Source organism: Pogoniulus pusillus, chromosome 6 (assembly GCF_015220805.1).
Source record: "Pogoniulus pusillus isolate bPogPus1 chromosome 6, bPogPus1.pri, whole genome shotgun sequence".
Classification (NCBI taxonomy): domain Eukaryota; kingdom Metazoa; phylum Chordata; class Aves; order Piciformes; family Lybiidae; genus Pogoniulus; species Pogoniulus pusillus.
Window position 1 is genome coordinate 13,586,892 of NC_087269.1, and position 25,739 is coordinate 13,612,630.

Sequence of the window (25,739 nt, forward strand, 5' to 3'; positions counted from 1 at the left end):
CAAGTCACAGAGGAGGAAGAAAAGTTAATGAAGAAGGCAGGATATAGAAAGAGCAAGTGATAGAAAAATACCAGGCAGGCCTGGGTTTCATAGAATCATAGCATGGTCTGAGTTGGAAGGGACCTCCAAATGTCATCCAGTACAACACCCCCATGCAGTCAGCAGGGACATCCTCAACTAGATCAGGTTGCCCAGAGTCCTGTCAATCCTCACCTTGAATACCTCCAGGGATGGGGCCCCAACCACCACCCTGGGCAACTTGTTCCAGTGTTCCACCACCCTCATGGTAAAAAACTTGTTCCTAACATCCAATCTAAATCTACTCTTCTCAAGTTTAAGGCCATTTCCCCTTATCCTGTCACTGCAGATCTTTGCAAATGGTCTGTCTCCATCCTTTTTCTAGGCCTCTCCCAGATACTGAAAGGCTGCCATTAGGTCTCCCTGGAGTCTCTTCTTCTCCAGGCTGAACAACTGTTTGCAGAACAGTGTTCTGCCAGCCCAGATCTGGACAGATCCTTTCTACAAAGGTTTTCCACACGCTCCTCACCTTCCTATACAGTGGATAATAAGCAAACCATGAGACAAACATCAACACAACTGCACTATGAATTTGAAATTAAACAACATCATCCTCTTTAGAAGGACCCATCAGAAGATCTGAGTTTCATCAAAACTGGTACCACACTGTCATAGTGACCTGCCTTACCCTATTGGTTTATTTCAAAAGAGATTCTTCTCATTATTATTTTCCATTACCAATGTTTTTTTATTTATTTATTCTTTTTTCTTTTAGTTGAGGGGAAAAAAAACACCTATGAAAATATGCTTGGCATTTATATTGGAAACAACTTGTATGTGGAAAGTGTACATTTGGTTGTAGCAAGGAAAAGGGTTTTTAAAGGAAGAAAATAAAAGAAAAAGGAAGACCTGGCAACGCTAAAGAACCAAGCTGAAAAAGATAAAGCCATCAAACTCAAAAGAAAGCCATCAGGTACTTTAATTAAAGAAAGATTAAATTTCTCCCCCTTCCTTAAAGTTTAGCAGCAGGAAACCAGTTCTCTGCAGGGCAGCAACCTGTAGTTTGTTTGGAATGTGCATGAGACTAATTTAAGGATTGATGGTGAAATACATTTTCAGGAGTGAAAGAAGGGGTAGGGGGAAAGCACAGGAAGCAGACTGTGGAAGTTTATGAAGCGGTGGATATCAGTGTTTAGGAGATGTTTCAGTTCACCATGTGTATCATTATCTACTTCACTCTCAGGTCTAGACATTTCATTTGAAAAAGAAAACTTCAAAAGGAAGAAATATGTTCATGGTGGCCCAAATTATTTTAGGGCTCTGTTCATTCTGCAGACCTTCTTGAGGACTTTCCTTTCTTTTTTTCCCTGGCTACTCTGTGCATGCAGAGTCTGAAAACCTCAGTTCTTGACTATTCCCAATTTCCAACTGCTCAACCACATCTCAGAGCTTTTTCTCACTTGACTTGTCCCTTGGACTCTCTTTCCAAAGGGATTTGTATGTCAGTTGACTTGGTTACTCAGCAAGGAAAGGTCTTGAACAGAATGAGACCAGAAAACCCTACAGGAGGTCCCATAACCTCCAGGTACATTCTGTGACAGATCTGTCCACTTGGTAAATCACTGCTGCTTGTCAGCAGCATGGCTGCACTGAGAGAAAGCTGAAAGCTACTGAGGGACAGGAATGGTCAGACTGCACACAAAACATAGAATGTACCCATAGGAGAACGTGAGAATTCTGTCTATTAAAGAAGCTTCCCTTTTATGGCAGTTCAGCAGCAGACATTCTCCTCTGCCAAATGCACTTTCTTCAGCATTTTTTTAAGGCTCAGCTTGGGAGAGAATAACTTCTTTCCAAAAACCTCCTCTCCTTTGTTTTCCACCGGCATACATATCAGAAACAAGAACAAGCACACATTACCAAACAGGTTTTCTTCATTTTAGTTCTTCCCATTTTGGTGACTCTGTTCAGTTACCACAAATGAATGTTCAGGACACCTTACCTGTGAGGCATAACTCTGTGCTGGACTTCTCCCTAACGAGCAAAGGGGTCAGATAAATACAGACTGCAGCTGACTTTTTATGGCATCAGGGCAGTCACAAGAATGGTGAAAATAGAAGCATGCGGATTTACCTGGAGAACCTGCTGCTAACAACTCTGTTCTGCTGACAACAAAGGTACGAGACAGGGACAAGGGAACTAGAAGAGGGAGAGAAAAAGGATGAGATCACGACCAGAAAGGTGGCTGCTATCCACACATGGGAAGGAGCCAGTTCAACACACCGAAGAACTTAAACCAAAAGCGCAAATCAACTGTGGAAAGGTAAAGGGTTAAAACAAAACCAAAATGACAATTAAACAACTTTAAGACTAAAGCAAAAGAACAAACCTAAGGAATCACAGCAAAGTGAACAATTTTCACTTGCTAATTCAAATGGTTATGCAGCAAAGCACAGCCCATCAAGGCACAAAGGTACACTCAAGTTTTAAAGTAGTTCAAAAAGGAGCAATGGTGCCCACTCCAGTCTGGAAGGCAAAGAGTTAAAACAAGTGAGAAAGCTTTCACAGGTGCTGTTCCTCATGGCAGTCAGATAAAAATAGCAGGGGAGGGGGGAATATTAGTTAAAAAACCCAAAATTTTAAAAAATCAAAAGACACTGGATACTTCAAGTCTTCAGTAAAATGTCAAGTGAGGTTGTGATTCTCCAAGCTTATCCCTGTCAGGATGGGTACCATATTGCTCAGCATTACTGCAAACCCTTCCCCAGCTACAGTTAAAGAAGAAACCTTCACTCTTTTGTTGTTTTTTTTGTTTGATTTTGGTTGATTGTTTTGGGTTTGGTTTCAACTTTTTATTTTGGGGTCTTATTTTGTTTGGTTGAGTTTTTTTAATATGCTTTACTCTCCTGCTACTGATTTCACAGTCCAGGTGGCAAGATGAGGCACATGAAATCTAATTAGGACACAGAGGAGGAGAAGTTTTCTCTCATTCTGAAATTACTTTCACTGAGTTTTCCTGTCTACACCGAGCAACAGGCATTTATTTTTTATGAGCTCATCCTAACAGAAACCTCAGGATGCTGCCAGACATCATAAAACAAATTATCTAAAACTTGTGTGTAACACCAGCAAAATGAGGGGTCTGCTACTGGCAAAATCCAGCCAGATGGAAGTTAACAAATCTAAGGTTGGCTGAGATTACTTTAAAATAGGTTGACATGACAAAATCTAGGGCACACGAAGAGGAGATAAATTGACCTCACAGGACTTTGGGCAACTGGCACCATTCTGGGAAGGGTTAGCAACACAAGGCAAAACAACACATGCAAACATTCAACCTGAACAATGATGGCAAACAGAGATGCCACAAGTGATTTTCAAGCACGGGTCTGGCAGGAGAAGTGGGACCATGACCACAATGCAAAAGCTGAGCTGCAAAGCTGAGGATATGATGCAGTTGTACACACATATGTCACAATTCCTCACGGACACTGCTGCTATCACTCACATAAAACCCACTCAGTGTTCTGCACACTGTCAAATCTGTCAAGCCTCAAATCTGATCAAAGCTCACACGATTAAGGAAGAGTTAGTGCTGACTGTAAAAGTGAGCTCACACATCCCAAGGAACTGCTGTTGTCTGTAGAGTTGCATAAGGCTGTACTCACACCTTACAAAACCATGTTCATTTAAACACCATTCAGCAGTCCACACACGGCGACACACATACATCTAAACCAAGCTGGCTCTCAAGGGAAATACAAATCCTGCTGTGACAGGAGGACCTGATTTCAGAGTAAGAAACATCTCTCTCTGAAGTAAGCAAGTGGCTTTGAGTCAGCAGGCAGCCAACACCAAGACCAGCACCAGTACCCCAGCGCTCCCCAAGACGGTTGTGGATTCCCATCTGAGGTCAAGACCTAAGCAGTGACATTGCTGGCACCAAAACACATCACCAAATGCTGAAATGCAGCACTGAAGCCTACTCCTGGTGGATTATAAGAAAACCTCTAACCTGTGCTTGTGAGGTAGTGGCCTGTGTGGTAACTAACTGCTTGTGTGCTGGGAGCTGGCTTGCACCTTGCCCTCGGACACTCAGCTCTGCCCTGCTGTGCTGCCGATTTCTCGGTTACAGTTCCACACAAGCTGACAGGAGCAATTCCTCTTCTTGCACCGCTCTCCTCCTTTTCCTCACGGCAGCTTCAGAACGAAGCCTGGTGGAGCCGAGCGCCTCCAAGCCGCACGTGTACTTTCCGCCACTAGATGTCCCTCTGCCACCAACTACTCTAATCCAGTCGCTCTTACCCTACCCTAAGCAGAAGTACAAAGCTGCTCTCCAGCACCAAAAGGCACCGCTCGCTAAAGCCAACGCTCGCATCCTCAGGAGCTGGCCCCTCGCTGCGCTCCGGAGGCAGATCCACGGCCAGCCCGTGCCCCTCCCAGGGGCGCTGTGCCAGGCAGGTGGTTTCGCTGGCAAGGAGGTATCGTTTACGTCAGACCCACGAATGTGGAGGTGGGGATGCCCTGCACAGCCTCCTCCCGACCCACTCCCAGGACAGGCAGGCATGTGCAGGAGCACATTCCAGAACCAGAAGGTAAGAGGACATACCTGGTGATGCTGTGAGGGCCATCACCCCATAGTAGGAAAAAGCACCAGCTTCAAACTTCATTCCCTCTTTCCCAGCCTCCACTTCCACCTTCCCCTGTTAAGGAAAAGGAGAGAGAGCTGCAATTAAAAGGGACCACAGGCACAAGACCAGACTCGAGCCCTGATAGCTAGGTTTGCCTGACATTCTTAAGCAGAGTCATGGTCCCTGCAGTACGTAATGGTGCTTGAATAAGGACAGACCCTGGAGGGCAACACACCCTTGTACCCTGTTCTATCCTGGTCTTTGGTGCCCTGCGGCAAGCACAAGTCCCTGCAGCAGGGTAGTGCTGTGGAGTGGTATTACTGCCCTGCTCCAAGTGTTGTCAGATTTCTTTCCCTCAAGGCAGAGTGAAAAAACTACTTCCCCGGTATCACAAGGAGCTCATGTGCATGTAGCACAATCATCTGGGGTCTGGAGACATCTAGACATTTTGGGTCACAGCCCACATTCACACAGAGCCCTAACACAGACACAAAAAGGGAGACTGGAGACCAACACATGAGATGGTGATCTGCCTTCACTGCTGAGCTTTCCACAGAAACAAAACCCTTAATCCTGAAGGAGCAGTCTTGAGGCTATTTTACTCTTCTTGGTTTCTAGCAGTTCTACTCTTAAGATTCTGCTCCTCCATAGAGCTTCACCTAGCAGGACCCTCAGTGCTTCCCATACTGTACAAAACCACACAACCACTCGAGGGAACCCATACCTCATGTGGGCTGACTCAAATGTTTAACATCATGCTCTACAAAGGACTCTAGAACACAAATCACCTCATTAAACAACTGTAAGCATGTCAGCTGCTTTCATGTACAAGTAGCCAAAATTAATTGGCTGCTTAGTGAGGTCTGGTTTACACATTACCCATCCTTACTGGTACTGCACTGGGAGTCACAGAGTACCACTGTGGACAAAAGAAATCTCGTGCAGCTTTTAAACTGAACTGCTGCACAAAGGCTGGGATTTCCAGGCAAACAACATAACTACATGCAATACTTCCCCTCTGCTTGGGCTGGAAAGGGCAGACAGATTGCCTGTCCCATGTGTACTAAGTAGATGAACACCAGCTGACACATTCAGGTTAAATGAATCCAAAAGGCAGATTTTATTTCTATGTGTTTATTTCATTGAGAATAACCTTAAAATCAGTAATCATGCCTTTAACTTTACAGTACTGCAATGGGGCAGAAAAACATGAAAATTAACTCAGTCTGCATGAGCCCTGATATCAAATTGATTTCACCATCCCAGGTGAGAAAAATCAACATTTACCTAGCAGGAAGAGAATGTCTAGCTCAAAAATCCACTTTCCTGCTATCACAAGCAACGACTTCATATAATCCCTTTTAAACCCAATTTCACTCCACAACCCAAATAAGTAGCTTATTTTTTCATTACAACCCTTCCAAAAGGTACAGTTCTGTCACCCAGGCAAAGACTGGTCATAAACAGAGCTCTCAACCTACTTACTGCTGGTAGTTACGCACCAGCCAAGACCAGGGCTCCAAAATACGTGCACGACTAGGCTTTGATCTTCATGTCTGGAGTTAGTAGCTAAATACAAATTAGCAATTAGTAGCAGGGGTTGAATTTCAGATCCAAGACCATTGCTATATCGGCACACACAGCAGCACTTCCAAGCTTCCCAGTGGTGGCCATATGAAGACCAGGCATGCTTGGCATAGTCACAGTAGCTGAGAAGCTGTTAAGCAGGTATGCCATTATGTGTGTTCTGTTTAAATGCATGCACATGGGGTTCCTGGTTTTTCACTGTTTGGAAGAAATTTGGAAAAAAAGCAAAACAAAAAAAACCTCCAACATCACAATGAGCAAAAAAAGACCCAAAATCTCAAACTCCTACAGTAGAAGTTCCCATTAGCTAAGAGGAAAGCTGCTGCAAACAGGTGACTCTCCAACTAGAACTCAGGGTTTACCATGAAGGTATTCTTGATCTCTCAATATGCGACACAAGTCTAAGACCATTTAAGTACAAAAGAAATGTATTTATCCCCTCTGGACCCTTGCAGAACCAATCTTGTTACCATTTTTATATTAAGCAGCTACTGCAAGACTCAATTTTCCCAATGCATCACAGAGCTAGCACGTCAGGTCTGCTGAATATTTATTGATTGCAGAATGGCTTAGAAAGAACTGACTGTCCTTTTTTATTGCCTGTGTCCTCCATTTACATCTCTGCAGCATTACCTCATTCAGGAGTATTATCCTGCCTCTGGAATATTTCAGATTGCAAAAATTCAGCACATAAAGAGCAGTTAGAGAGCTCCTCAAATCCTTGGGAAAAGAAGATTTCTTTTTTTTTAAAGATAATTATGTTGAATCCATAATATTACATTACAGCATTCTCTTAATTGTTTATCACTGCTCAAATCTCCCTTACTGTGGCTTTTTCTTTGGGAGTTTTTAAGGCCATTGTAAGGAAGATTTCAAGCCCTATGTAACAACTTTATTATCTACAACGCCTGTGATTTTGGTCACACAGGATAGAAAAATAAGCCATTTCCCAGAAAAATCTCTCTTACAGGACTGTTCCTGCTCAAATAAGTGCTAGACAGAAGTTAAGTTTTGGTGTAAAGTTTTACTTAACCATTCAATGCTCCTGTCAAGCAACAAAACCTGGGAGGTAACCAGTACTGGAAGCAATCCCATACAGAACAAGCAGAAGTCAGCCCTTCCACACCACCTAGGGTTCCTATCTCATAAACACCCAAATGCAGGAACCTTGGGGAATGCTTGGATGACAGGGTGTCCAAGAACAAGAAAGGCTGTGGCAGGAGGTGTCACGCCTTCAGTAGATAGTGCAGTGCCCCACTGAAACCTGTGCTTCTCACAACTCCAAAGGTACAGACTTCAAAAGTGCACCAGAAGTTCTCTCAGCTATCAAAGTCCTCATGCCTCCTTTTGCAAAACAAAAAAACACATTCAAGAAAGCATCCTGGTCAAACTCCTATGACATGACATTTCTTGCATCTCTATTTTCTAAGCAATGCCAGCTCTACGCAGGGATTCCTTTGCATTGCCTGTCCTAGTGATACCTACAGCATAAGCATTTTTCAACGGATGACTTGAAGTGGGAAGTGCTGCCTACCCTTCACAGCTGTTTTAACTGAAGCTAAAAGCAGCTGAGCAAGTTCTTCTAAGTTGATCTGTTCATAAAGGAGGAAGGAGCAGCTCCCAGGAGCCACAGCTCCACTCCCATGTTTGAAAGAAGGCAGACATCAACAACTGGAAGAAGTATAGAGAGGGAGATGTCAGGAGATGAAGGATTTTGCAGATAGGGACATAACCACATGTCTGACCTGTAAAATGAGAACAAAGTAGTCGACAGGCTTGTTTCGCTGGTAGAGGTAGTGTTCTGGGGCTTTCTTGTTCTTCTCATCGTATTTCAGCTCCTGGATGACATTGGGATGTTTTAGCAGCCTGAGAAGAATCTTCTCTGACATCTGGGATGGACCAAATGCTTCTACTTCTATAACACAAGATACAACTTGGTATTACACATCATATGCCTGGTATGAAGTTAGCAGTAGTCGTTAATAGACATTTGCCTATAAAAGACACACAGATGCAGAGAGATCCAGCATTGAATTGTAGGCTTCGAGTTTTTTGAGGCTGCTAGATTTGTAAGAGGTGTGGGGGGGAAAGCCTGGAATGCCCCAACTTTAATTACAGAAATATTCTTCCAAACAGCCAAACCCCACGTCTTCATCTGAAAGGGAAAAGAAAAAGGCACTCTTGTCTGCTTCAGAGTTCAGTCACAGCTGTACAGGCTCACTGGAGAGTTGTGTAAATGGAAGAGTTTTACAGCTGGGGCACAGAGAACCAGTGAACTTGTTTTATCATTCCTCAGAAGGTATTAAAATGTGTGTATTATACTTTACTCAAACAATATCCCCCAAAAAAATTACTGTTTGGGGCTTAGAAAGTTACTCTGGATAGATACTCTACATAAATCACAGACACAGTTGGAGCTGTCATGGTTCAATTCGAAATGAGAGACAGTGCAGGTCAGTTCAAACCACATGGGATTAACACCTGACACACACAACACAACCCCTAGCCACTTGCTCTTCCGTATTCCCAACAGGAGCCATTTGAAGAGGAAAAGCTCATCCTTGTATGGGAGAGTTAAGCCAGGGATGCCAAGACTTAGACATGCAAATTGATAAGCTTTCCTAACACCTCATTTCAGAAGAGGACTGTTAATGACCCAGTACCTTTTGTCTGCTAGAGATACTATTCTCAAACGACAACAGAGAAATCAGAACTGTAGCTTTCATCTTATTTAGCACCAGCTTCACAGACAGATCAGGATTTAAGCTACACAATCCTTTCGTCCAAGAAGCAGCACTGTCTGTTGAGCAGCTGTTTAGGGAAGTCCATCAGGTCTTGTACCACTACAAGAGCAATGCCTTGCTTGCTGTTAAATCCACATCTTCCTCTTGAACTGGTTCCCTTCATCAAGGACATGCTCACATGCACATGAGCTGTAGGAATCCAAGCCTTTTAAGGAATTACTGCCCTTCAGCTGAGATGGGATAACCGACTGAATACATGTTCCTTTCAAGAAAGAGGCAAAACAAAGCATGGAGGTGGACTAGGCAGGCAGCTACTGCACCTTAAAGGAAAGGAAGTACTAATTTCCAATTGGAGCTGATAAACTTGAGACAAAACAACTTCATGATTTTCTACCCACAAACAGACGTTGAGCACCGCAGTGAAAGCCTCCCATCTGAAAGGCCTGCACGTCAGAAGCCTTTTATATGCCAGAGAGCACAAGCAACAGGAAGGTGTTTTCCGCAAGCTCTCCTCTTAACAGGTCTGCTCATCTCTGAGGTGAAGGGACCGACATTACGACGACAGGCAGTACCAGCTGAAAGAAACCATTCAAGGCCCTGGCCTCTCTGCCAGACTGCCCACCCAAGGGCTAAAATATCAAGGTGTTCTGAGATGGAGACAACTGTCCTCTGAAACCTGAAGTCATCAACGGAGGTCGCACAAGCCAGCCAGAAATCCGTTTTTCTAAGCACAGTTCAATCGCCTGCACAGTCTGCATTAAACATCTCGGAAGAGTTTTTCTCTTGGAGTCAAAAAGTCTCATGGAACAGGTTTAGACCCTCCTGTAAAAAGTCCAGCATCTCTTTCTGGAGAAGGTGCCAGAGTGCAATTACAGTCAGCTGGCCCAGTGGTATCGAGTCCTCTTTGGTTTTGTTCCCTGAGCTCTTCCTAATGGGCTGCACTTGCTAGTCGTTAATCTGATGGACTCTAGACATGCAGTGCGGCACTTGGCATTCATCCTTACCTTTCAGACCAATTTAAAGTTACTGGTCCACCCCTGGTAAATGTCTCAGAGGGTTCATGCCGACACTGAACACAGGAGAGGAGAGAATTTAAAAAGAAAAACACAACAGTGGCATTATTTGTCACCCCACAGTCCAGCCTCCCTTCCCGCCTGCACTCTCCCACCCACCTCAGTGGCCTTTGCTGACAAACTGTCTCTGAGGCTCTGGCACGACTGCAAAGAAAGACAACCCGCACTTGCCTGTGGCCAGGAACCGGTGCATTGCCAGGAGGAGCTGCGGTGATATTTTAACCTTCATCTCGCTGTCTGTCTGCTTGAAGGCAGAGAAGTCCTGCTTCCTGTCCCGATGGGCTACTTTCTTTTTTGTCTTGTTATCAGCTGGGGAAGGCAGAGTGGGAAAAGAAAGGAAGGAAGTGATTTCTGTTAGAACAGGGTCCAACGCGAACTGTGCTGGATGGAGTCAGCCAGAGCACGGGGTGCAGACAGACCCCTCCTGCCGTTCGCGCAAAGCCCTGCGCATCAGCACGCAGCACGAATCGGAAACAACTGCTGAGCTGCGCTGCAGGCTCGGCTCTGCGTGAGCCCCTGTCCCGCAGCCACCCTCCTCCTTGCTTCTGTCACTTCAACAGGGCCACAGTCTCCACCTGCAAACATCTAATTGCAGAGCAGGCCTGCATAATGCATATGGGGTGTGCACATTTCCAGGTGGGGGGCAGGAGTTCTGCTCAGTGTTATTAATGATCAAAAGGTGCTGCTCTGTAAGAGCATCTGTGAGAGCTATTTTTTTCCCCTCGTATACATTCCTTGGAAAATTCCCAGCAAGCACACACGGTAACTGTACAGTGATGCTTCTCTCATGCTGTGGCACGACTGCACTGACTGTTCTGGCAAAACCTACATGTCTTTGGTCCAAGTAACTCCCAAAGTCTAGCAATTGCAGTTTCTTCTGTCCTGTCCAAGCATCGGCAAAGGCTGGCAAGCTGGACAGCCTGCAGGTGGGAATCTCTGGCTGCTTTACAGGCGCTAAAGTACAATGAAATACAAAGTAGCTTCAAGAGTTCAGATACAGGAATTCACCTGCTAGTGATCCCACACTCCTGCCATTTATTCAGTTAAATACGTCTCCCTTAGCTCACGCATCTCAGAAACAGGCTTTGTTGGGGGGAATCCTCATTTGTGAAAGACAACACAAGAGATGGAGTTGCAAAGACTCAAAGAACCCAGCTATTATCATCCACTCAAAAAAAATCAAGGAAACCAAGTAGCAGAGTGCTATAGGCATTCTGGGGCCAACTGCAGGGAGAAGAGGTCTCTTGCTCTTCTCTGCTGGCACAGTGTGCACAGTGGCACTGGCTATAAGCAGCAGAATGCTCTCAGACGGCTCTGAGCTACACTGGATATTTCAGGAAATCCAAGTCTTGAAGCAATTACTGTTAGCCCCTCAGACATGAGGCATGGCTGAGGTTCTAGTGCATTAGTGGAGAATGATCCTGGAAACACTGTGACTACTCGTCTGTCAGAACCTTCGCTATTGCTCTGAAATGACTGGACTCTTGAGAGATGAGAGGCAGCCCTGGCACATTGATTTACTGCAGAGAACTCAGGCAAGTACACAAAGAGGTGCAGGTGAAGCTAACTCTGAAATCTCCTGCATACTCCCAGGTAGCTGGTGCTAGATTTTAGGTTATAACTGCAAAGGTGCTAACAGTGATGTATCACAGCAAAGAAGCTGCTGAGATCTGGAGTCCTGTAGGTGTCCACATGCAAGCTACAGACTACACAAAGCTCAGAGTGGTTGTGCTTGGGGCTTGAAAGTACACAATGCCAGGAACTAACAGGTTTATTTTAAAAAAAACCTTCTCAAGTCACCTTAGCTTTTTATGTAAGAATATCTACAGATCTTCAACTCCCCATGGGCAAGCCTCCATTATAGGACTATCACAGAGCCCACAGCAACACCACACTGACAGTGAAATATCTACTGTAGATATCTAAAGCTCCTTCTGTGAGCAGTGCAGATCAGAAAAATTCAGATCTTGTTCCCAAGAACATGGAGATGAATGATTAAGACCTATGTCCTATGTCTTTGAAACCAAAAACTTCTTGCCTTAGTAGTACTTCACCCAGGAGCTGGACTACATCAGGGGCTGCAGTTTCTCTTTCAAAAGCAATTGCCCGAGGGCTACAGACTAACAACCACCCCTACTTTAGGAATAAAGTCTAAGACAGACCTTTTCTGCACATGCAGTTAGAGGAAAGATGGATGCCAAAGCAACAGAAAGTGACTAGGAGGAAAGTCCCCTCGAAGCCAGGTTCTACCTGTTTTAAGAGGTAAGAACAGAAATGGCCTTTTCTGAAAGTTCAGATTTTTGATGATGCTGTGGCTGACATGCTTTCTCACAAGGAGCTCTGTCACTGGTCTCTTCAAGGAGGTAAAAATCACCACAAATATAGGTTCTGTCCCCAGGACAGGGAAACATCTATTCAGTGGGGCAGTAAAGCATCTCTTTCACTCCTGTGAATGTGCTGTGCCACAATAGGTTTCACACTACACTTCTGGTACTTGAAAACAGGGACAGCAACACACCATGGGAGGATGTCTTAAATCTTTCTGTCTGCATCTGTCATCAAGGTAAGAAACCCAGGCTCTTAATCAAATGATGGATGATTTCAACTCCTCCTTCTGTTTCCTGGCAGCCTGTCCAGAAACCTTCCCCCAAGAAAAGTGTGACACATTGAGAGCAGGGCCATATGGCTTAAAGCCATTATCTTGGCTTATGTTTGTTAAGAGATGGTCTTAACTGTTCTCACTACCCAAATGACATTTTAGCTTCCTGTAAGACTTAAGAACTAAAGACTGGACAGTGACAGAAGTAACTGCATCTGGACCAGGTACTTCCTCCATTTGTCCTGTCCACAGTGAGATGGAGACCTGGAGCACTGGAGTTATCTTGGCATGCTGAAGTGATCTCTGCTTATAGAGTGCTGTGATGCTGTTTGGTTCTGTACCATGAACAATGTGACACATGAGGGACACCTCTGGTATAGTTTCTGGTGAGATATCAACAAATATTACAACTATTTTCAGTAGGTTCTGGGAATATTTAGACTTTTCCTTCAAATCAAAGGCAGCAAGGCTGACCATTAACTCCTGGGCTAAGAAAGGGAACTCAAGAAATGGAGGAGACCAAATACAAATAAGATTGTGATCTCTCTTGTAATTTTCCTGAACTTCCAGGCCTGGCATAAAACACCACAAATAACTGCACGAATTTCCTTGATGGAGTCAGCTTGGAGACAGCTACATAACAGGGAGTTCAAACCTCAGATCACCTGTTCAGTTGGGCAAGCAGGGAGACAGGCTGATGAGCATTGCAGATGCCCCCAAAGTTCTGGGAAAGGCCTTTTTTTTTTCCTGTGCTCTTTTTTGTCCTTTTATCTTTAGGATAAGAATAAAGACAAAAATATTTTCTCAAATGGAAGCATGGTTCTGTCTGGTACACAAGAATTATACAAGGACAGAGGTAAGCAACAACTCAAGATGTGCATTAAACAGATATTCCAGCAAAAGAATATACAATTGTCAGAAGACTACACTCACTGTGCCAATACTCACTACCAGGATGCTCAGCCCAAGGCAGGCAGAGGCACACACTCCATGTCCTCCTCTCCCTCATCTTCCAAGTGAAGCACTAGACAGCCTAGACCCCCAACACGGGGTGGGGAAAGCTTTTGCTGCTGCAGCAGTGCAAGCCCTGTAAGAAATGTGAACCATGGCCTGGCAGGGGCTGGCCTGGGGTCACATTGGATGAGACAGGCTGCTGAAGAGCACATGAAGACAGAAAAATGCAGTGTAAGCTGCTGCTTACTACCAGGCTGTTTATCTGCAACATGCAGAACACAAGGATGTCTTAAGGTATTTCATTTGTAGGAAAATCCCAGATTTTACATGTGGCAAACCTCCTCTGGGTCTCTAAGAGTGAAAACCAGCAGCATTCCAGTTGCACCTCAGGGGTGACTAAACTTGCTTTCCATTAGAAGGAGCTAAATAAGGTAGGCTACTAGTCAAACCCAGGTCAGAATGGTGAAATCCACGTTCCTCAAGTGGACTCTGTGGTCAACACAGGACATGCAGCTTTCTGTCTTGGGTCTTTGAGAAGATTGAGAAATGTTCTCCCACCATGGCTATGGCCATGGGAGTGCAAGACAGATTCCTACAGTGAATCAAGCATTAAAAAATGCTCAGCTTTCCAATACTAAGAGCCAAACACACTGACAGCTCTTCATAGTGACGCTGGCTGAGATGTAGTCAGAGCCTCCCAGAAAACTTTTCTCTCCAGCCCATCAGAATCCCCAATGCAAAGTCTCACGCTCAGAAGTACTCAGACTATCCAGATGTGGAAAGGTCTTGCTCCCAACACCTCTTGTTAGCCATAAGATATAGCAGACTGTAACAACCTAAAGAAATAGCACACACTTATTTGGTGCACAACCCTTGAAGAAATTCAGCTGCGGAGCTTCAGCAGTGGGAGCAGCTTTCAGGGAAATGTATTTTTATGGAAAGAGCAGAAAGGCACAGCTCCAACACCAAGGTCAGCCACTTACCAAATTTCAAGTTTCCATGTAAGCAAAACATTTTAAAAACTTCAGAACAAAGGAGTGACAATGCTGCCAAGATTTTTCATAAGGTCTGCTTTTAAATAAACACCTGGCACAGAGTAAATCAGCCTAAAGGTCTCAAAATGACTCATTCTGTGCAAGCCAGCTTGGTCGTCTAATGAAGACCATCAGAGGATGATGGTGACTCATTACTACATGGGGTTCCCAGCACTGACACACTGATAGTCACACATCAGAAACTAGCTGACTTAACATCTTGTGGACAATAAGGTACTTTCCCATCACTGGAGCACATTCCCACCACTACACCAGTTGTGGTTACAGGACACTGGTCTGCCCAAATCCAAAACTGTGACTAGGTAGGTTTAGACTGGATATTAGGGAAAAAAATTAACATAAAGAGTGGTCAGGCATCAGAATGGGATGCCCAGGGAGGTGGTTGAGTCACCGACCCTGGATGTGTTTAAAAGACATTTGGATTTGGTGCTTGGGGATATGGAACCTTATAGAGGAGGGATATTGGTTGGACTTGGTGATCCTGAGCATCTTTTCCAACTGGAATGTTTCTGTGAGTCTGTGAAAACCTACCACATTTTCTGCAGTCTTCATAGCTTTTCTGGATTTCTGCTCTACCCCTTACTGCAACAGTCTCCTTCAATCTGAAGAGTGGAATGAAGTCCAGAACCTTGCAAAGAAGCTAGAAGTTCACCTTCACAATACATAGCAGAAGCCACCCTCCAAACTTCCTGTGTCCTCCAGGAAGCCTAAGATATTAAGTCTCCCTCCAGTTATGAACCAGGAATTTTCCAGAGTAAAACCTTCTGAGGAAGAAGAATATCAAATGAACTCATGTGTACCAGCTCTACTTTGTTAATCTAGGAAGTCTTCTGATAGTAAAATTAAATTCTCAGGTTTTTTTCCCTCTAGCATGCTTTTAATGGCCAAAGCTTTTTTTTTATCCTGAAGAACACCACTGCATGATCTATGTTTCTTTTCACAAACAAGGGGGAAAATGCAACAGTGAAAAGCATATGCAATGTGTTTTCATTTGAAGAAGCATGGAAATATCTCAAAGACGATGACACAAAGATAGGATCTTTCTGGTGCACAGAAGAAAGCCTGAATTCAGCATTATGTTGTAACTGATTAGCCCAACAGCTCATTTGTGAGGGTATGAAAAGAAACGGATAGGAACTGGATTTCTGTGATTTGCATAGTAATCAAGGTGTTCAGCACATTGTAAAACACAACTGTGATTTATATGAACCTTTGGGCACATAAATACTGGTAAAAGACTGAGCAGCTGCAGAAAGTAGTTCAGGCAATAACAATCTCTACATAAAAGTACAAGCAGGGTGCTCATTTGGCATTTGGTGTGGAGAGAGGATGGAAGATTCTTGCACTGGCCTGTAAAAGATGCTGCAGAAACATTCAGGTCCCTTTCATGAGGAAAGAAAAAAAGACAGAACAGCCTAACAGTGTTAACAATATTTATAGTTATTATTTGTATTACAATAGAACTGAGAGATATTCTTGTACTACACATGAACACATAGTAAAAACCAGCATCTGCCAGCAAGTGATCAAAGCACAGCAGACAGACAGATGAAGAATGACAGACAGGAATGACACAGGCCAGACTGTGTAGATGGGAAGAGAGGCAAAGACACTTAAGGCCAAAGACCAGACAAATTCTAAAGTGGAAAAGAAAGGAGTCCAGATATCTCAAGTCCAAGGAAATGGATGCCCTGCAGCATTACGTTCCTTAACATATGTTAACAGAAAAGAAGGGGTCTTACTGAGTGATGAACAGAGGAGTCATTTAGAACATGCTGTTTTTCAGCCCTGAAGAAGGCTGCTTCCATTCTCAGCTTTTCTGAACGAGTGACAGTGACACTATAAAGAGACTCCATTCTCCTTCCTTGAGGCATGGTGTTTACCTGCCTTCTTGCTAAGGTAGGGTAGTAGATGAACTACATGAGTAGTGCAGTTGAGGCCGAAAGAGTTTAGGGGAAAATGTGGAAGGTCGTGAACATTGTAACAAAAAGATTTAATAAGGCCACTGCTGTGGTGGTGAACAGCTAGCAGGGCAGGGCAGGCTGTTGCAGATGTAAACCTTCTTGACAGAAGGGTCAAATACATAAACCTGTCCTGTTTCTGAATTAGTACAGCATAAAGGAGTGAAGTGCTGCAAACCCAAGAATTAGTTTGACATTGTGAGGGACTTGCAGGTCATTTCACCACTGATACTTTAAATCAGCAACTACACATCTCTCAAAGCACAGCTATTAAATGCAATTGCTACTTGTAAGGAGGCTTCCCTCTTATCTATACACAAAGTGCAAATACTTTTACTCACTGTATAGATCTGTTTCATCCAGAATTTCAGACTTGATGATTTCTTCAATCACATCTTCTAAAGTAACAATTCCCAGGACTTCATAAAAAGGATCCCCTTCTCCTTCATTGTTTACTCTTTGTACTATAGCCAGGTGAGATTTGCCTGCAAAGAGATAAACCAGCAACTTAGACAATTCAGAAATGCCTGAAAGATCAGAAATTACAGCAGAATTACAGACACACAGGTATAAATAAGAAGACAAAAAGGTTGGTGTCAGGCTTTATTAAAAACAACAAAAGACAAAAGTTTAATAGGTGCCTGAAATCATATTCTGATTTCTGACAAATGCATTAATGGGTCACATAAAGCCACCTAATGCACTAAAGGAGCAGGGCTAAAGAGATCTCTCTCTAACATGTTTTCCCGGTGTAACTGTCACTCTGGCATTGAATTCACTACATTATCTTGTCAGTAACTGTTCACTTCTTGTCTCACATGTGAGCAGAGGAATGCCAGGCTGGAGGCCTCCTTTACAGCAAGCTCGCTCGAATGTTCTCCTCGAGCTTGAAGACAACAGCAACAATGCCCAGACCACAGGAGCAAGTGGACAAGGTAGAGTGGGGAGAAGAGGCCAGTTCAATCCTTGTTTTCCTATTTTTCTCCTCCCTCCCTCCCTCAAAAACTAATTTATTTATATATGCTCCATTAGAGAGGGGAAGAGGGAGGGGAAGGCCTAATTTAGGAATTTAATTAATTAAAGTAGTCCAAGTGACAGTATCTGATCAACAAAAGGAAAAGCTAAGACAAGTTCACAGGATCACAGGATGTTAGGGGCTGGAAGGGGCCTCTGGAGATCATCGAGTCAAACCCCCCTGCCAGAGCAGGACCATATAACCTAGTGCAGGTCACACAGGAACACGTCCAGAAAGGTCTTGAAAGGCAGGTTCCTCAGCCTCTCCTCACAGGGCAGTGCTCCAGCCCCTTAATCACCTTCATAGTCCTCCCTTGGACTCTCTCAGATCCCTCTCCCTCCTGAACTGGGGAGCCCAAAACTGAATGCAACATTCCAGGTGAGGTCTCACCAGGGCACAGTAAAAGAGCATGAGAACCTCCCTCCACCTGCTGAACACACTCTTCTTACTGCACCCCAGGATCCCATTGGCCTTCTTGGTCACAAAGGCACATTGCTGTCCCATGGATAGCTTGCTGCCCTCTAGGACTCCCAGGTCCTTCTCCACAGGGCTGCTCTCCAGCAGATCACCTGCCAAGCTCTACTGGTGCAGTTTATTATTCCCTTCCAGAGGCAGGACTCTGCATTTATCTTGTTGAACCTCATTAGGTTCCTCTTTGCCCAGCTCTCCAGTCTGTCCAAGTCTCATTGAATGGCCACACCAGCCTTTAGGTGTCTCAGCCAAGCCTCCCAGTTTAGGATTGTCAGCAAATTTGCTGAGCAGACTCTGTTCTCTCATCAATATCATTGATGAAGATGCTGAACAGGACTGGACCCAGCACTGACCCCTGGAGGACTCCACTAGTTATAGATCTCCAGCTGGACTTGGCACCATTGATCACCACCCTTTGCACTATGTTGTTTAACCAGTTTTTAATCCATTTCACTGCCTGCTCTTCTATCCCATACTTCCTGAGCTTGCCCACAGGGATGTATGTGAGACAGCGTCAAAAGCCTTGCTCTGTGCGCTCATCAATGTCATTGATGAAGATGCTGAACAGGACTGGAGCCAGCACTGATCCAGTGTACTAGTGACTCTAAAGATCCCTGAGTTGTGCATCACTGACAGAGTGTTCCATTATTCCTGAAGCCTTTTCTGGCACAGGAATAATGGTAATATCACAACCCTTTGAATCTGCTTTAAGATCCCTGCTTGGCTATTTCCCTAGCAGCCACTGAAAGCTGGTCCCTTACAAAGCTGTGTATTGAGTAACATGCATTCAAAGGGTTAACCGAACAGAAGTAGCATTCTGAGGTGTAAATAGGGCAGACATCAACAGGCGTTCTCAGCCGTCAGGAGGTAAGCAACACTGTCTCACATTCCTCTTCGCTGGTCTTAAAAACAATACTTATCCCCATCGCAGAAGATAAGCAAACCAGCTCAACCTCACTTAGACCCCTTTACAGGCAATAATGTCTGCATATTTTAGCATTCAGATTATTAGACTAGCAAGCATTCAAACTATTCCAACCCTGACTTACTCATGCTTAAAGAATGAAAATATCCTGAAGAAATTAGACGAGGGAGGAAAACTTATCAACTACTGATATAAACATTGCATCAGGTCAAGTCAATTCACTTTGGTAAGTTTTTCACATCTGCTTTCCCAGGGACCCAACATAAGCAGTTAAAAACAAATTCTTGGTGAATGCTGTCTGTCGAAAGTTAAATTCTTTTGCTATTCCCAGCTTGTGATCATTTAAAAGGAATTTTCCAAAGCAGGGTCTAATATTAGACTCAAAATGAAGTTTCCATTCCACTTAGGCGATATTCTCACCAAAGTAACTACTGCATAATCTGATTGTCTTGGAGCTACTCGTTTAGATGCAGATGGACATACTTTAAATACCAACTCCACAGTGCTGCTGAGACTTATCTTGAGGAGACCTTATTCTGCAGTGAATTAATAGAAAGATGATTTGTGATTTTAAAGGATCGACGTTCATACTGTACTGAAAGGCTTTCACTGTGCCAGGTTTTATTTCTTTGCATTCCTGACAAGACTTTCAGCTCTTTTTATTGCTCAATGAACAGCATTAAATTAAAAAAAAAAAAAGAGTGACTTCATAAAAACACAAAAGATTAAAGTACTACTATCACTGCTTTCCCCCTGTAATATATTACTCCAATTATATGCTTTCAATATAATTATGTTCAAGAAGAACCATGGCACAAAAAGGTGTCACATTAGCAAATCAAATACTGTAATTTATTTCCTAGTGCCTGCTCAGGCGTTAGAATATTTGCTTTCAAATCAACAGGCATGAGTCCTTCAAGAACCATTTCTGTCACAGACCAGCTCATTTGCACATCACAGAATCACAGGGGTTAGAAATGATCTCTAGAGATCATCTAGTCAAACACCCCTGCCAGAGCAGGCTCACCTAGAGCAGGTTGCACAGAACAGTGGGTGCATTCTGAATGTCTCCAGAGATGGAGACTCCATCACCTCCCTGGGCAGCCTGTCCCAGTGATCTACCACCTTCAAAGTAAAGAAGTTCATGTTTAGATGGAACTTCCTATGATCAGGTTTGTGCCTGTTACCTCTTGTCCTGCCGCTGGGCACCGCTGGAAGAAGACTGGCCTTGTGGTCCTGATGCTCACCCTTTAAGTAGTTGTAAGCATTGATAAGATCTCCCCTCAGTCTTCTCTAGGCTAAACAGCCCCAAGTCCCTCAGCCTGTCTTCATAAGAGAGATGGTCTAGTCCCCTCTTGTACCCTCTCAAGCAGTTCCTTGTCCTTCTTGAATCAGGAAGCCCAGAACTAGACACAATACTCAGATGAGGTCTTACCAGGGCAGAACAGAGCAGAGGATAACCTCTGGCTGCCACACTCTCCTTGATGCACCCCTGGATGCCACTGGCTGTTTTGACCACGAGGGCACATTGCTGGCTCATGGTCATCCTGTTTGACTCTCAGGTCTTTTTCCACAGAGTTGCTTTCCAGCAGGTCAGCATTAACCTGTACTGATACCTGGGGTTACTCTCCCCTAGGGGCAGTACTCTACAGTTGCAAAGAAGCCATTCAGTAACTGCCTTCTCTGTATCCTCTGTCACCAGGTCACCCATCTCAGTCAGAAGTGGGCCTGTATTTGCCTTGTATTCCTTCTCTTGCTAATGTGTTTGGAAGAAGCCCTTCTTGTTATTTTTTTACAACTTTAGCCAGATTCAATTTCAAGAGTGCCTTAGATTTCCTTATAGCATCCCTACACGTCCTATCAGCATTCTTATATTCCTCCCTAGTGCCCTGTCCCTTTTTCCACATGCTGTGAACTTCCTTCTTTCATTTGAGTTCTTCCAGAAACTCCTTGTTCATCCATGCAGGTCTCTTGCCTCCCCTGCTTAATTTCTTGCTCATGGGGATGCACCTTATTCATTCAATGACAAATTCCCAAGGATCAGCTGTTCTCACACATGAGTAAATGGTAGGTCAGATCTTTAAGGCCAGGCTGGATGGGGCTCTCAGTAACCTGATCTAGTGTGAGGCGTCCTTGCCCATGGCAGGGTGGTTAGAATTAGATGATCCTTGAGGTCCCTTCCAGCCCTGCCTATTCTATGATTCTATCATCTGCATGAGTGAGTAAAACTAAAACAAACAAATAAATATCCACTCAGTCTTTCATCTTTGATCAGAGTTGCCTTCTCCACTGCAGTACTGCCTGTGATACAGCTGATCTAGGTGACAAAATTTTACATTCTGAAGAGGACAGTCTGACAATGGAGTCCTTGACACATCTACAAGCAGTATGAGCAATTAATGGAAATTGGAAGGGGGAAGAGTCTGAGAGGCAGCAATACCATGGGCAGGTTTGCACCACTTCCAGACACAAAAACAGTTATGTGCCCTTTCCACTGATGTGGTCTTCAGGAAGAATTTTAGCAGCCACAGCACTATGATCTGATCAACAATACCTAATGTGTGGTAAGTGGCCAAATTCTGTACCAGCTACTACTCTCTTATGCAAAGTGAGCTGACAGGGAATTAATTATAGACTGGTACTGGACATATGCACCTTTTACAATTAAAAATAAGGTTAGAAACAATTTTTCATTGTTCTGCCATAACCTCTGTTTTCATTTTTTTCTACTTCACACCCTAAATATAGAGACCATTGAAACTTGTCATGGTTTCAAATGTCATTGGAGTTTTTGGTGGGTATCATCAATGTTCAGCTCTACATTCATTACACAACTAAAAGATTGTAGAGAGTGTGCCTGTTGAAAATAGATTGTGCTAGTTTGAAGCTAGCTAGAATGTTTTGGTGAGAAGAACCAGATTACAGGCTGTGAAAAGGAAAACAGAATGATGTCTACTTCACTCACAGGCTTGCTGAGAGGTATAAGAACAAGAACCCAAACATAGACAAGGGAGTCGTCCTTCTTCTGCTTGGGAGCTCAGAGCTGCATTTTTTTTCTCTCTCTCTAGCCTCTCTGCCGTTTCTCTGATTAATCCACTTTGCTTCCTAACCCCCTGGCCAAACCTCCATTCTTCCCTGGGACTGGGGGAAGGTTGAGAGGGGTGGGAGAAGGTGGAAGGGTGGTTGGGAGGCCCTCCTGGGGACTCAGGTTTCTGGGAGGGGAGTTGTGTTTCTGTATTACCATTTTACCTTGTATGTTTCTGTATATGACTGTATATACTGTAAATATCTGCTTGTATATTGAGCTAAGCTGTAAATATAAGCTCCATTCAAATTTCCAGAGCCGGCTGAGTCTAGTGCAGGTGATTTCCAAAGTTGGGGGGGAGGGAGTGGGTAACACACAAACCATCACATAGATAAATTATCCAAATGCAGGCTGACACTAAGCTTTTTTTCCATCTTGACTGTCAAGATTTCCTATTCCCAACTTTCAAGAACCTATCACTTTGCTGGTGTCTGATGAATTTAAGCCAATCTAATTGGGTTGCCTCTAAAAGGATGCTTTGTGCTCCCAAAGATTTCTCCTTCTCTTGCACTGGCTCTAATGCTTATGCAGTCACTGAATGAGAGAGATCAGATCCAAAAATTACATTTCTTCTCTTGATCCATACAATGACTTTCCAGGAATCATCAGACAGTGGAGGAGCAAGCATGAGCACTAATGATGGAGGTGTCACAAAGATGCATTCCCAGACTGGCTGCCCCTCTCAGACTGCTGCACAGATGACTGCAAAATACCCTCCACACATGGAAGTAATCAAAGCAGAATAGGCTAAATGGAAAAGACAGAGGAGTGCAAAGACTTTTTTATACATCATAAAAGAGCATAACACAGCATGTGCCCAACTTTAAAAGTGGCCTGTGAGTAAAATAATGTCTCCTCTGAGTGTTTTAAATAGAAATAGGCCACAACTTTATCAGCCTGCTGATATTTGTTATATCATTTTATTCAATTGAGAAAGAAAGCTCTCAACTGTATTTTCCACTCTCAAGGATATACAATACAAAACCAACAAGAAGCTGAACAAGTCAACACCCAGGTAAGGAAATCCAGACTGTCTACACTGTTCCTAGGGCCTAGAGAGCAAGCACACATTGGAATAAGCAATTTCTATACTTCACTGAATTTCTGGCCATGGTCTCTTAACCACACTACATCTTTGACAATAATCTTTCTTTAATCACTTGTTTTAAGTGTTGATACAATGAGATTTAGCAACCAGGCAGCTCTGTAGCATTGCCAGATCTCATGATAAAGGCAGAAATCACCTGAGTCATGTGTATCAAGCATCACCAGGAGAGAACCATGGGCAGCGCTCTGACCCCACAACTCCTCTGTTGCTGCAGGCAGCATGTGCTTTTGGCCTCAGCTTCCTTCACCTACAGCAGTGGTCAGTAGCATCAGCAAGAGCCTAAGGAGCTTGTAAGTGCACATGGTTCAAGACAAATGCTAATCTCTCAGTTATGTTAATGGGCAACTAGAGGACCAAGAAGTTTTGTTAAAAGCAAATCCAGCCTCATCCTGTTGCTCAAAATCCTGCCACTCAGCTTGGATTTTGCTCTATATCACAACTTCCATTTCATTTCCTCAGCTAATTAAGAAATACACAAAGATGCTTAGTGAAATCTGCATAAATCAGTGAACCTAGAATGAGCTCCTGAGAGTCCATATGATTGACTGAGCACACAGAAGAGCACTGGAAGAAATGCCTGAAATATTGATTCTCTTACATTTTTTATGTTTACAGCAAGGACCTCAAGAATATTGTCATACAGTTCAAACTAGAGATGAAAGCATCTGGCCAAGATCAACATCTGCTCTGGTCTGTACAAAGGCTCTTGTTTATGTGAAAAGTTTTGCCATATGAAGAGAGCTGTATTCACCACCTTCTCACGTGTCCCCGACGTGAAGAAGAAATGAGTCGATGGGGAACACTATGAAGTTCAATAAATGTAAACACATAGTCGTGAACCTGGTACAAAATGCTCCCTAAGCACTGGTCCTGGGGACTGACTGGCTGCACCTGCAGAAAAGAACTGCATGGCCCCGGTGGACAAGCCACACGAGTCAGTCGTGTGTCCTTGCAGCAGTGAAAGCTAACTGCATGCTGACTGCATTAGGACACATGCAACTAGCAGGTCAAGGGAAGGGAACGTTAAGCTGTAACCTTTTTAATATCCCTATGATGACTTGGAGAAGAAACCCAGGAGGTGGTGAGTAGCCCTTGAATTTGCTATCTAAGGATCTGTGCTTCAGAAAAATCTCCCAGCTTACTCCATTTTGGTTTTGACTGATTTCTACAAAGGTGAATGATTTGGTGTCAGTGAGACACGCTGGGTTCAACAGCACATTATGCAAAACAGCCATTAAATCAACAAGCAGTTATAACTGTGTAACAAATGGTTTCCTCAATTTCTTTCCTGCAGCACACTTCAGGGCCTTCTATTAGCAGAAATTTGCGTTCGTGCTGTTTGCTTTTGCACTTTATTTTCAGTGGGGAAACCAGATCACTACTTTCACCCCAAACTGGGAGGCTTGGCTGAGACACCTAAAGGCTGTGTGGCCATTCACAAGACTTGGAAAGCTGAGCAAAGAGGAACCTAATGAGGTTGAACAAGATAAATGCAGAGTCCTGCCTCTGGAAGGGAATAATAAACTGCACCAGTAGAGCTTGGCAGGTGATCTGCTGGAGAGCAGCCCTGTGGAGAAGGACCTGGGAGTCCTAGAGGGCAGCAAGCTATCCATGGGACAGCAATGTGCCTTTGTGACCAAGAAGGCCAATGGGATCCTGGGGTGCATTGAGAAGAGTGTGTTCAGCAGGTGGAGGGAGGTTCTCATGCTCCTCTACTGTGCCCTGGTGAGACCTCACCTGGAATGTTGCATTCAGTTTTGGGCTCCCCAGTTCAGGAGGGAGAGGGATCTGAGAGAGTCCAAGGGAGGGTTATGAAGATGATTAAGGAGCTGGAGCACTGTCCAGGCTGAGGGACCTGGTGCTGTTTGGTCCAGTGAAGAGAAGACTTAGAGGGGATCCAATCAATGTTTATAAATACTTGAAGGCTGGGTGTCAAGAGGGAGGGGACAGTTGCACCCTATGATAGGTCAAGGGACAATGGAGGCAAACTACAGCACAGGAAGTTCCACCTCAACGTGAGAAGGAACTTCTCTACTTAAGGGTCACGGAACACTGGCACAGGCTCCCCAGAGAGGTTGTGGAGTCTCCTTCTCTGGAGACTTTCAAGACCTGTCTTGGATGCGTTCCTGCACTACATTCTATGGTCCTGCTCTGGCAGGGGTGTTGGACTTATCTCCAGAGGTCCCTTTCAAGCCCTAACATCCTGTGACCCTCTCAACCCCCCTATTCCCACCCCACTAACTGGTGTACACCACCTTTGGATTCATGACTCTGCACTGTTCACAGAATTGAAGAGAAATTCAAAACTTCTGCACAAACAATCTAGACTTAGACTAGGCTTTTTAGATCCTGCTCTTCTGGGTAGCAAAACACACCATGTCTTCATATATATTTTTGGGAAAGCAATCTAATAACTAACATCCATTCAATGCAGTCACATGAAAACTCATCCAGACTCTCAAGGAAATGAGTGAAAGTATCAGCACAGCCACAGCGATTCTTCACCTTTAAAC

The 25,739-nt window shown here is 44.1% G+C and overlaps 1 protein-coding gene across 2 annotated transcripts in view; it reads right to left on the reverse strand.

Moving 5' to 3' along the window:
• CNNM2 (cyclin and CBS domain divalent metal cation transport mediator 2) overlaps positions 1-25,739 on the reverse strand; it is a 147,010-nt gene that overhangs the window by 13,138 nt on the left and 108,133 nt on the right. Inside the window, exons 2-6 of one of the 2 annotated variants that reach the window (XM_064144465.1) lie at positions 16,964-17,107; positions 10,225-10,362; positions 7,982-8,151; positions 4,628-4,721; positions 2,152-2,217 (exon numbers count right to left, since the gene is read on the reverse strand). In XM_064144465.1, the coding sequence (XP_064000535.1) occupies positions 2,152-2,217; positions 4,628-4,721; positions 7,982-8,151; positions 10,225-10,362; positions 16,964-17,107 (612 nt within the window). The remainder of the gene's footprint in view (positions 1-2,151; positions 2,218-4,627; positions 4,722-7,981; positions 8,152-10,224; positions 10,363-16,963; positions 17,108-25,739) is intronic. The other variant, XM_064144466.1, reaches the window with a different exon arrangement.